The sequence below is a fragment of the Daucus carota genome, chromosome 3, assembly GCF_001625215.2.
Source record: "Daucus carota subsp. sativus chromosome 3, DH1 v3.0, whole genome shotgun sequence".
In the NCBI taxonomy this organism is placed as follows: Eukaryota; Viridiplantae; Streptophyta; class Magnoliopsida; order Apiales; family Apiaceae; genus Daucus; species Daucus carota.
The window spans coordinates 33,938,318-33,952,031 of NC_030383.2; the positions used below are offsets into that span (position 1 = coordinate 33,938,318).

General features: G+C 33.6%; 1 protein-coding gene across 3 annotated transcripts; it reads left to right on the top strand.

The window, feature by feature from the left end:
• On the top strand, positions 1-5,035 carry LOC108211486 (silicon efflux transporter LSI3). Of its 3 annotated transcripts, none has more exons than XM_064088545.1 (4): positions 1-157; positions 1,627-2,855; positions 3,007-3,196; positions 4,551-5,035. In XM_064088545.1, exons 2-4 carry the CDS (start codon positions 1,689-1,691, stop codon positions 4,751-4,753), a joined length of 1,560 nt encoding a protein of 519 aa, XP_063944615.1. In that variant the 5' UTR covers positions 1-157; positions 1,627-1,688; the 3' UTR covers positions 4,754-5,035. The 3 variants fall into 3 exon arrangements, with proteins under 3 accessions (XP_063944615.1, XP_063944616.1, XP_017238583.1); XM_064088546.1 differs by having other exon boundaries at positions 4,556-5,035; XM_017383094.2 differs by lacking the exon at positions 4,551-5,035 and adding an exon at positions 3,373-3,745.
• Positions 5,036-13,714: the final 8,679 nt, after the last annotated feature.

The following is a 13,714-nucleotide window of genomic DNA, read 5'->3' on the forward strand; positions in this document are numbered from 1 at the left end:
GAGCTGATTGTAAAGTTGATATACGTCGGACTCGTGATACAAAACTGTTCTATTATTTCTTTTTGGGTTTGCAGCACTTGAGAACCCCCGTATCTCATCTCCACTTCAACTTTTGCTGATTCTGCTTTTAAGCTTTTCTTCACTACTTTCTGCTCAGGTACTTAATATCTCCGCTCGAATTGTTTACTATTTATTCTCATCTTAATTTTTAAGATATTAAAATAAACTAGTTACTTATTTCGGATTTGAGTCCTTTCATCCAGTTTGATTAACTATTGTTTTTTGAATCGTACGATTGAGTGGAGTGTCGAATAATATTAGATTATGCTTATATTATTCCGCGCTTTTATCTGATGTGTTAAGATTTTAGATGAGATGAGCGTTTGAATTTTAGTTGCGGCTGAAATAATTTGAGGAGTAACGGAGATCAATGTTTCTGGGGCTTTTCTTGAACATGAGTGATGATCTGATCTGCCTTTTTAGTTTCATTGGGTTGTTTCACTATTTAGTATACAAGTGTCTTACTTCATTGTCTCATTGAGACAATTATGTATACCGAAAATCGGAAGCGCAGATATGCTCTGTATGGTTAATGGTCGAAAGGAACGGAATAAGAGCAAATTTGTTGTTAACAAATATGAATGTAGAGTGAACAATATAGAGGGGGTGGTGGTTGAAAATGAAAGAGCGTGATTTTCTTTGATCACTTTCATCAAGGATATGAATAGGTTATAGAAATGTTCGATTTTTTTTTCTTTTCTGAATCTGAATGAGATTGAATTCTAGTTTATATAGGTTATGGTTGAATGGATCGTGATTTTGATTTTCTTTGAATTGACAATGTGAAATTTTTATTGACAAGATAGCAAAATTCATTTCAATTTGGACTGAGCATTAGTTCCCACTTGCCACTTATGCGTAGTTAGTTTTCTGTTTGTGTATTTTAGACCTTCTTTCTAAATATCTAGCCTCAAGAGGAGTTCCAATCCCTGTTTAGGAATTAGCGGTTAGCTGATAGCTGATTAAATTAGATATTTTGACTAGCTGGTTGAATTAGATGTTTTGACTAGCGGATTGAATTATTGGCTCGTTGTAAATTAGTTTCCACTCAAGATTTATAAATTAATTGGTGCCTGCTTCCATTTCATCTATACTTTCTTTTGTGTATATCAGATCTTCTGTCTGAATCTGTAGATTTGAAAGGAGTTTTTATTTGTCAATTATGTATTTATATGTAAATTTCTGATTATGGATAGCTGCATCACTGCATGTGAAAGAAAGATCTTAAACTACTTGGTACTTGGCTCCTGCTTAATAGTTTATAGACTACTTGATACTTTAGTTTCCACTGGTGTTTATACTTAGTTGTTTGTGTATTCCAGGTCATGTCTCTAAACTTCCGGCTTAAAATTTAGTTTATGTCATTTCTGTGTATACTTCTAACTGCTGAGTGCTGCACTTGAAAGAAAGAATATAGACTAGTTGTAATTCGGTTAATACTTAATTTTCACTCAAGAATATACTTAGCTGATACCTACTTTCCACTCAAGTTTACACTTAGTATATAGACTAGTTGATACTTAAGTTACCACTTCTGTGTATAAATTCGCTTTTCATGTATTTCAGGTCTTTGTAGATTCGCAAATTTCAAGTTTCATATTAATAGCAAAATTCATAAGGTCGCGAACATGGCAATGGCTCCTACAGTGAAAGTGGTTCTAGGCTCATTTGCCTTTGCTGTCTTTTGGGTACTGGCAGTATTTCCAGCTGTGCCATTCTTACCTATTGGAAGAACCGCAGGGTCTCTCCTTGGGGCTATGCTCATGGTTCTTTTTCAAGTCATGACTCCAGATCAAGCATATGCTGCTATTGATCTTCCAATACTTGGTCTGCTATTTGGTACAATGGTGGTTAGTGTCTATCTAGAAAGAGCTGATATGTTTGGATACTTGGGTAAATTGCTGTCATGGAAAAGCAAGGGACCCAAAGACTTGCTTTGTCGGCTATGTGTTATTTCTGCCATTTCCAGTGCTCTTTTTACTAATGATACCACCTGTGTTGTTTTGACAGAGTTTGTCTTGAAAATTGCGAGGCAACACAACCTTCCACCTCACCCTTTTCTTTTAGCGCTTGCCTCGAGTGCAAATATTGGATCTTCAGCAACACCAATTGGGAACCCTCAAAACCTTGTTATAGCCGTGCAGAGTAAGATTACTTTTGGGGAATTTTTAATTGGACTTTTTCCTGCAATGGCTGTTGGAGTTATTGTGAATACCTTAGTTCTTTTATGTATGTATTGGAAGTTGTTATCTGATCCGAAGGATGTTGAAGATGCTTCCTGTGAAGTTGTTCCTGCTGAAGAAGTGGTGTCTCATCGTTTTTCCCCCGCAACAATGTCACATCTCACCTCTTTAAACTCTGAAGATTTAAGATATACATTAGAATCACTGAGTGTTAGAGGCTCTCCTAATATTAACTGGTCTGCTGACGATACACTTAGGAACCGTAGTATTGCAAGTGAGTTCCTGAACAACAAAGGCCTTAACGGAGAGATAGAACCAAAAGACACAAGAATAGTCGAGCCTTTGCAGAAAGAGGAAGGAACTTCACTTTCAAGTCCGGTTCCATCGGTAAATGGTTTGGCTAATATCGATAATGTTGTTAGGCCTATGGCAGAGGAGAAAGGACTGAAAACAAAATGGAGGAGAATTTTGTGGAAGACATGTGTGTATCTTGTTACTGTTGGAATGCTGATTGCTTTGCTTATGGGGTTGAATATGTCATGGACTGCTGTAACAGCTGCACTTGCTCTCATAGTTCTTGATTTTAAGGACGCTCGGCCATCTTTGGAAAAGGTAATAATTACAACTGCATATCATCCTCTTAATATGTACATATATGAAAGATCCTTTTCTTAACCTAAGTGAACGTCTGCACAGTAGGCAACATCTTATGGTGTTGGTCTGCGAAATTATTATTCATTACATATTTTGCTTCTGTATCCAGGTATCTTATTCACTCTTAATATTCTTCTGCGGGATGTTTATTACTGTTGATGGCTTTAACAAGACAGGAATTCCGAGTGCTCTATGGGACTTCATGGAGCCTCTTGCACAGATTGATCATGTTTCTGGGGTAGCAATACTTGCAATTGTCATACTAGTTCTCTCAAATTTGGCCTCAAATGTACCAACTGGTACGTCAGTGCTGCCTCCTTGTTATATCTAGATATAGTAGTGATTCTCTGCTTATGATAGGCATAATTGTTCAAAAGTAACAAGTCACTTGTCAAATAGGATATAGGAAAGTACTTTATTGCTGCATGCATCCTAGACAATAATATAATCTCACTAACTACTCCTACCATTACAGTTTTGTTGCTTGGAGGACGGGTAGCAATATCGGCTGCTGCAATATCTCCACAAAAAGAGAAAACGGCTTGGCTGATCTTGGCTTGGGTCAGTACTGTTGCTGGAAATCTCTCACTGTTGGGATCAGCTGCAAACTTAATTGTCTGTGAACAAGCTCGCCGCGCTCAACACCTTGGATACAATCTTACATTCTGGAGCCACCTTAAATTCGGAGTGCCATCAACTCTAATTGTTACAGCTATTGGCTTAACACTTATAAGGGGATGATACTTATGTTCTTAGTTTGATAATCTTGTTGTATAATGTTTGCATGATCACTGTATGGTCTTGTTGCATCAGTGCGTAATGTATTTGTGGAGATGTTAGGTCTGTTCTGGCTTATCTTAACAAAAACAGCTTTAATTAACAACTAGAAGTAATGTTTCTAAGAAAGAACATCTGTTTACATGATTTCATTTACATGTTTAGCTAAAAAAGGTTTATTTTAACTTTCATACGAACTGGATATATGATGCTAGACTGGTTTATAGGTCGGACAGATAGGTCAGGCTGTCTTTCTAGATACTGGACTGGTTTATGGAGTCGGATAGATAATCCACCAATGGACTTCATCATGTCGCACAAATATTAGGTTTAATTGTTTAAATATGTAAACCAAATCAAAAATGGTTGCAACCAAATCAAACATCTCAGAGCCGCGGCCCTCAGATGTTGAGCTACGCAGGTAAGACTATCTTCAAAATGCATTCTAAATATAAAATAGTAAATTTTTAACAAGTTAGTACATTATTAATAGTGTTAGATTCCAACCATGCTCTTTATTCACGTTCTATACTATATTTCGTTCTTGTGTGAACTCGACTATTATAAAAATTCAAATTCAAAATGGAGTGAATGAATATTTATTATAAAAAAAATAAGCAATAGTCATATAATGGCTCCCAGTTTGAGACTGTTGAAAAAAAACTTTTAATTTATATTGACTTAATTGCAGTTCGTACCCCTTTAATTTTATCTTATTACACTTTGCACCTAAACGTTTGAAGATATACACTTTGCAATCCTTATTTATTAAACCCGCCACGTTTATACTTATGTATTATGCTTGTATGTATCTCCTTCGACATGGAATACATCAGAGGCTCTGAAATCTTGTTCCTCTCCACTTAATTTAATTAGCACAGCTTCAAACGTGGCTGAGAAATGTTTATGCGGCAATATTGTGGTCCAACAAACATCCTGGACTCAATCAAATCTTGGGAGGTGTTTTGCGGCATATGTTGATCGTAGGTGCAACAAGTCATTCTGATGGTTGGAGGAACCTGTTTGTAGTAGAGCTCAGGTTATTATCCCAGGTCTTATTCGAAGAATTAACAGCTTGAAGAAGAAAAAACGGAGTTTGAAGCAAAACTGGCAGAACATGTCCTTAAGAAAAATGGAAGCATCCATTGTTCCTGTAGCTTTTCCCTCTTCATTCTGGTTGCACTTATTTCCTATATGATATGTAAAAAGGTTGATGTTGAAGGGATGTGATAATAATAGACTTTATTATAAAATGATGTGCTGCTTTGTGTAATAACATGAGTGAAAAGAAGTCTGAAGACACTAGTTAAATAACTGAATATTTCCATAAACATGTTGTCGGAGCTAGTCATTCAAATACATATTGTACCAAAAGTTAACCATTCGAATATTCCCAAGTATCAGAAATAAATTTTGAGATAATTGGTAGTTCATAGTTGTAATGTGCAACATACTTGATTTAAACAAAGTCTAAGAAATATAATACATAGTTTTCAAAAGCATAATCCTAGACAATAAAAATTCAATGATCAATCTTTCTTGCCAAGTCCCATTTGCCTTTTAATTGTAGCCTTCTCTAAATTCCTCAAAGAAGTAAATGTCTTTTTCTTTGAAACATAGGATTTATCTTCTACACCTAGAGGTCCAAAGTTTGCTGGAGGCTAAAATGGTCTGGCAGTACCTCCATGTGTAGCTCCTTTCATGTTGGAACTGATTATTGTGTTGCTATTAGTGTCCATTTAGTGTGAGGTCTGAGCTCCTTGATTTTCAAATAATGTTTCTTTCTTTTTGTTCTTCTCATCAAGTTTATGAAATAGAACACGTGTAAGAAAAATGCATAATTATGGCAAATTAATTAGTAAATTGAACACATAGTGTAGTAATTACCTTACATGTCGTGGAATTGTGCCCCATCTCTTTGCAATAATTACATTTTGGTGGTCTTTTGGAATTGTCCACTCCACTTACTTCTTCATCACCAACAAAACCTAGTACTTCTTCCATCTCCTTTTCATTATTCTCAGCCTAAATTTCAGTAAATTATACAAAAGGTTAATTAGATCAAATTACCAAATCAAAACTAAATTTTTGTTACATACCTTCTTTTTGCAAGTTCTTGAATTGTGACCATATTCTTGACAAATCCCACATCTTAAACTAGTGTGCTTTCTTTTAACATTGTGGGGTCAGATTGTCTTGCTTCAACCTCCAAATCATTCTTTTTTGCTTCTATATTTTTAGGCCTCCCGTGAGCCTTTTTTATAAGTGGAGGAAGAGTACCTAATTCATCTACTTGGTCTCAAAACTCCTAACCATTTATTGGTTCCAATATTCTGTTACAGACATTAAGATAACGCTCTCTTTTATAACAATCATGCATGTAGTTCATGTACTTCTTTTCTGTAAAATAATCAGCTAAATAAACAATTGAATATATGTTCTCTTCAAGTACCAGATCACAATACATAAATGCTGGTGGATCGAAACTTGTTGCCACATTTCTTAAAACAAGGTCTAGTTCTTACCACATTTCTTAAAGTAAGGTCTAGTTCTTACCAGTCCTATGAAAAGATCTTTCAAGCATGGAAGATTTCTGAGCAGACAAAGACATGTTAAGACCTGACGCATGTTATATCCCAGTATGTACAAGCTCAGCATGTTATATTTGTTGAGGACAACAGGAAGCTTGGGAACACAAAGCTGGACAAGAAAGTTAAGAGCTTCCACAAGTTTGCTTCTTAGGTAATTTGTTTGTAACACCTATATATGTGCTTACCCGTTGTTCCTCTTGTGTTTTTCTACAGAGTGCAAGCCGGGGCGGGCTGAATGAGAGAGATGAGAGAACTAAAGCAAAAACAGGGATGCAAGCTGATAAAAACATGCAATTCCGTTAAAGTTAACGTTTACCGTTAAAGTCAAAGACTACTTAACGATGTTGAAACCTTTTTTAAACTTGATCTTGTTATTGAAAGTTTTTATATACTTAATTTTTTATTTGAAAACTTTTTCACTCGGTAGGCCAACTGAAAGTTTTGGTTTAGTATAGTGACCAAACAGAGCATTAAGCCTATACCTTTAAGTTGCCACTTTCGACAAGCACATTCCCAGTTCTGCAAGTCCACGACTATTTCATGCCTCTCATCGTCATTATGACTAGAAATTTGTCTCCACCATTCCACACAGGCCTTGCCTTTATAACAAGCCTCATTGCCCTATAACCAATTATAATTTTTGTCATGAGACATCCAATAATAGATAATTATAATTTGTAAATTATATAATAAATAAGGTCAGTGAACCTTACTTGTCAAGTTCTTTTAAGGCTTCTGTACAGAAATCAGTGTTTCTAGCTAGCCTCCATTTTCGATTTCCTTCTTTCAATTCTTTGCATACATGTTGTGTGGATCGACTTGAACATCGTAACAATTCCCATTCCTCTAAGGGTCTATTTGGGGTTGATGTTCAAAATTGCTATTGCTGTGAGTAAAAGTGCTGTTTAAAAAAGTGCTGTTTGTAGAAGCTGAGATTGTTTGGTAAACTTGATTTCAAATGTGTTGTTTGAGTAAAAGTTAAAAACAAACTGTTTGGTAATTTTTTTGTTAAAGTGCTGTTTAGAGTTATTATTATAAATAAAAGAATCTTTTATTTATTATTTCATAGACCAATATTGAACAACAAATATAATTGTGTAAAAATTAGAAAATAAAAAAATAATTTTGACAAAAATTAAGTCAAACTTTAATAAATTGAGTAGTGTAATTTTTTTACTAAGCTAAAATATATAATTTATAAGTTTTACATCATTAAACTATGAGCTATTTGATGGTAGATAATGTTCATCTCACTTGCCCTATCATTTTTTTGACTTTACTCTAAAACTTGTGGTCGACGATCTAGAAGAATATCTCTTGGCACAAATTCTGGATGCATATCAACTTCATGAAAAATGGTATCTTTAATAGAGCTCAACCTGTTGTAATTACGCAATGCCATGGATGCCACAACTATATCTCTTTGAGATCTAAATGAATATTGTGGCATGTATGCCAAAATCTTCCATCTTTTCTTCCAAACTCCAAATTTTCTTTTCAATACAACTCCAAAGGGATGAATGTACTTTATTAAATATTTCTTGGTAACCCTCTGGTGCTTGTCCACGATGAAAATCAGGAAGATGATATCTAACTCCTTTGTAAGGACCAAGATATCCTAATGTTTGTGGGTATCCAGCATCTACCCAATAATATTCTACATATAAAAGTAAAATGATAATCATATCTAACAAATACTTTTATGTGTGTGCACACGTGTGTATTAATGGAACTTACTCTGTGGTGGAGATCGAAAATTCAACTGTGGCGTATTAACTGCCACATTAAAAATACGGGTATCATGAGCTGTCCCTTCTCAGCCTGCTAAAACAAAGGTAAAGCGCATGTCAAAGCTACATACAACCATCACATTTTTGTGTTGGTAAATTCTTCCTTCCAATAAATTGCACTTGATCATTTATGGGTACACATGCATGCACATTAGTACCATCAATAGCACCGATACAATCCTACATAGACATAGAATATATATTTGTTAAAGTATAATTATAGGTGTAGCGTCATAGTTATTATAGGAGAATGCTAAAGAAGTTGTGAAAAAAATTTATACCTTAAAATGAGGTATATACCTCTGATCATTAAGTCTATGGGATGCGATCTTCTTAAATTCTGGATCGTCAGGTTTTATCAGTTCTTTTGCAAATGAGCAGACTGACCGTAAAACTTCATGGAAAACTCTACTTATTGTTTCACCAGAATATTGAAAACGTTCTTTTGCATGTCTATTTGACGCACCTTGAGCTAAAATGAACACAAAAATTCCGACTTTTTCGATAACTGACATCCTCCGGGATGGTTTTAGCTCATAAATATTTTCCAAGTCATGAGAGAGCTGGAAAAATGTTTCTTTTTCCTTCCTGGACATAATCTTGCACCTATGTCATTCATAGATAATATTTATTGCATCCATTTATGACCTGTTTGATAAGATGTCATACAAGGAATTTTATGAATAAATGTGCAATAATACTCTGTAATTGCAGCAGTTGTGCACACTATCAAATCCAAGAACTCATCTGTATCATCAACTATCTCATCTGTGATGTGATCTTGAATACCCACGTCATTTATACATATCAATATAACAATACAAAAAAAATTGGCAAACAACTAATATTTAGTAATAAGCTAGAATAGTTCATAAAAAATAATAACACACCAAAATTAGATTTCAATGTCAGGGAATAAAGCTGAATATAAGAGACTAAAACTCCTCAACAAATATTTAAGTAAATAAAAGTATTCTGAGATGACTAAATTTAATTAATACTTCGAATTTCTCATGTCTTGTTGTTCTTTTTGATATTTTAACCAACTTTAGCTTCTGTTGTCTTTAGGTGTTTCCACAACTCCCTTTTTGCTTTCTGTTCAAATATCGTCACAACAAAATAGTACAATTCAGTGTTCTTGGGGATATCTGGAATGGCATACAAATCATACATAACTCCTTTTATAGTACAACCAACTTCAGAGGTACCACTTCTCTTTTCAATTGTTTCCACCAGTTTTGATATATCCGAACGTAATTTTGAAGCACTACTCATTCTCTGTTTCTTTCCTTTATCTTTTGTACTTGTACCTGTACCCTGACCAGATTCAATATTTCTTTTGTGTGTTCTCCGTTTCTTACCAATGTTAAAATTATCGTCTGAAATAATATCATCTTCCTCTATGAAGCTAACCATACTCTTTTTTACGGATCATCGGCAAGAATCATTCAAACTAATAATATCATCCTCGTTTTGATCCTTTTTTGCTAGTACATCTGCATCTGAAGAAGGAGCCCAAGCAAATTCTCCTGTGACAACTGTACTTCCAAACATAAAATCATTTTTGCTGACGATATCAGGATCTATTCCCTTCTTTTGGAATCCAAAGCACTCTTTATTCATCTACAAGTGAATCATCAATACATATTATTTAATATTTTTTTAAATTCATTTGGATAAAAAAAAAACTAAATGAATTACTAAATAAAATTTACCTGAATTTTTGCTTTCCACCAATCAGGAGATGCATCCACGGTCTCCAATCTTGGATCCCAACCCAATCCAGTTTCTTTGCCTATTAATTCTTTCCAAAGTTTGCATTCTGACCTCATTAAGTCCCACTTATTTTTTAGTTTCGGTTTTTCATAATTTAACCCACTTAATTTTTGAAAGTTAGAAACAACAATACATTCTTCTGTACTAAAATGTGTAGAAGGCCGCAATCCTTTGTTGATGGCAGCTATGCAAACATCACAAAATATATGTGTTGTATTCATTGTCCATTTGGCCTTTGTTTTTGTAGTATCATTAGGTTCCTCTGTAGATTATTTTTCTGTGTTTTGTGCCATATTTTATCTAAAATAAATAAAAATAAGCGAATGAATTTTGATCCATTTGATACGAGATGAATGCAAAAACAGAAGAAACAGAAGCGGAGCAATGAACATATAAACATGATTACAAAATTTTATATCAAGATGGCCGCAAATCTTTTGACTTGTTATGGCTTCTGCATTACCCTACCACTCATATAACTTGTAATAAACAAGATATTTATCATACAAGATTTGGAAAATCATGTCGTACTCGTACATAATAAGCAACAATAAGAAAACTTTGCTAGGAAGAGGATGGGCACCACTTTGTAGCTAAAATATTTACTTAGGTCGGCTATGTACAGAAACTATAACAAAATTAAGTGCAGCATGAACAAGCACAACAAAAACATAATATTACATGAATAATATATACATGAGTTTATTGAGAAGTGAGCGTACCAGTTATTTTTCAACCGTAGCCACAGTTGCTCAGTTTCTTTTTTCTTGCCCTGCCCTGTCTTTAAAACAAACTCAAACTTTACAGGATCATGCTTACCTTATATACTGATAAAAAATGGCCCCAAATCTCAAATATTCTTGGAGTAATGTCCAACATAACATAGTTGGAAAAAATATCCTCAAATACCAGTTAGAGACGCTGATAATCTAGCATTTTCAGTTTTAGGATGAAAACGCTAGAGAGTGTAGCGTTTTGCTGTTTTAACCCCAGCAAAACGCTACGGCGTGTAGCGTTTATTAGGGTTAACCTAATAAGACGCGACTCGATGTAGCGTTCTAATTAGGGTTAACCTAATTAGACGCCACACGATGTAGCGTTCTGTCAGGATAACCTAACAGAACGCTATATCGTCTAACGTTTTTGGTAATAACCAAGACGCTAGACGATGTGGTGTTACTAAATGATAGTTGGGGGCCATTTTTTTGGACCCTGATATTTAGGGCATTAATCATGAATATACGGGTATTCAGGGCCAACACCCTATATTGATAAGAAAGTGAGTTATTGTTTTTTTTACTATAATACATTGTTAAAAGTGTTTTACATGTACTTGAATACTGCAATTTATTTTTCGCTCTATTTTTTCTATTTATGAAGGTTTTTTGCTTTTTTACAGTGCTAATTTAATAATTTTAGGAAATGGTTTATTTTTAATTTGGAGTACTAAATCTTATTTTATTTTTATTTGGAATATAAAATCATTATATCCCCTCTCATATTTCTACCATTTTACTTTTATAATATCCCCTCTCATATTTTACTTTTATTTAGATGTAATGATTTTATGCTTTGGCTCATGATACACAAGTTTAGTGAAATTGATTGTCTGATAAAAATTATTATTTTTGTAATTTCTTTTAATGAATTTTGAATATCAATTTTTATTCATAAAATATAATTAAAAAAATATTAATTTTTAGTATTCAGTCGAAACATCTATAAATATGTGCATCAGCTTATAAAAACAACTTTTATAATATAAAACAATTTCTACTCAATATTTTCATCAACTTCTTCAAATTTGTTAATTAAATATGATTAATTCTTTTTAAAATTAATGAACCAACAAAGTGATAATATTTAGTTTTGTTATTTTATTTTAAGAATAAACCCTAGAACATAGTTACATATAAAACAATTGCAAGTGTGAGGGTTTGTTACCAGGAACTGTAACAGCTGCGCGCAAGAGCATCTTTTGTGAAAAGTAGGGATACACCAGCTTTCTGTAAAAGCAACTTTTGGACAAAAAGCGTGGTTAAAAAAAGTTGTTTCAGAGTTTACCAAACAGTTTTATACGAGTTGTTTGATAAAAAGCTGCTGTGTGGTTTACAACTTCAACCCCAAACAAACACTAAATGGATTAATTGTATTGTTGAAAATTTCTCGGTTATTATTCACAAAGGGTTAAATATCAAGTACGTGACTGGCTGCTAGGGCTGAGCATTGGGTCGGTTCGGTCCAGAACCGGACCGAACCGAAAGAACCGAAAACCGAATTATTATTTTTTCCCAAACCGTACCAGACCGAAATTATGTTATGGACCGAACCGGAACCGATATGAAATAATTCTGTTCGGTTCGGTTCTTTCTCTAAGAACCGAATTTTCTTAAAAAAACAAACAACAGGTACAGCAGCCGCAATCAAATTCTACAAAACTTAAAAATCATTACAATCATAATCTAATCAAATGTGCTAGTTCGGAGGTTTGAAAGTGTTAACAAATTTCGATTAACACGTTTAGAAAACAAAAAAAAAAGAGCGAACAGAACTTGAACACTGAAAACAAACAGGAAATGCCATGACATACAAGATTAAGAAACAAAGGTTTAAAATCAACAGAAATTTTTCAACAAAAGAAAGTACAAAGATTTATCTGGTGATAAAACAGAAACAACATACTTTGATTAGAACAATACCAAACAATTAGAGTCTAAAATTTGAGTCTCCGATCGAATCTCTGATGCTTGATTACAGATTCTTGGATAGATATGTATAAATCGTGTATGCTTGTGCTTGGATTGATTCTTGGTTAGAAGTTAGAACTTAGGGTTTACTGTTTAGGCGGCTGAAAGGAAGTGGGAATCGGGTTTCTGCTACTCTGTTGTGTGGCTGAACGCGTACACGTATAAGTTATAATATATTAATATATATTATATTTAATTAATATATAGAGTTCGGTTCTTTCGGTCTGGAACCGAATTTTTTTTAAAAGGACCGGACCGAACCGAAATTTAATTCGGTCTGGACCGAAAAACCGAAAAAACCAAAATTTTGAAAAAAAAGAACCGAACCGGACCGAATTTTCGCAGTTCGGTTCGGTTCTGGTTCGGTGTTGCTCAGCCCTACTGGCTGCGTCCAAAAAATTCAAGTAGGTCACTCATTACATATATATTTGACTCAAATAAGTCACTCATTTTAAATTTTTTTATCAAAAATATCACTCTATCGTTAGTCGAAATTCTTAAAGTATTATATGTTAAATTCTGCACAATTTTCATGAACGGTATTACATCCAAATGAAAAATTCCGTATCTAGTATTTTAGATAATATTTTAAGATTTTTAAAAATTTATCTACTATTTATTTTTATTTAATCAAGTAAAAAAATTAAAAAAAATAGTTGATAAAAATGTTTTTTATTTAATCAAATAAAAAATTAAAAATAAATAGTTGATAAAAATGTTAAAATCTAACAATATTATCAAAAATACTAGAACTCAGAATCTTTCATTTGGATGCAATACCATTCATAAAAGATGTGCAAATCTCAATATATACTACTTTAAGAATTTCGACCAACGATAGAGTGATATATTTGATAAAAATTTTCAAATGAGTGACTCATCTGAGTCAAATTTACAATGAGTGACCTATTTGAATTTTTTGGACGCAACTAGTCACCTACTTGATATTTAACCCAATTCACAAATACAACAGATTTGCAAATTTCTCTAAAGCCACTTCCTCTCCACTGAGGTTTAGGCTTGTTTGATGACCCATTGAAAGCATTTAAGTTTAGCTTTTGACAATAATAAATTATGAACATGGAGTAATAAATAAAGAAGTACTAGACTACATAATGAGGCAGTGCATGTGACAT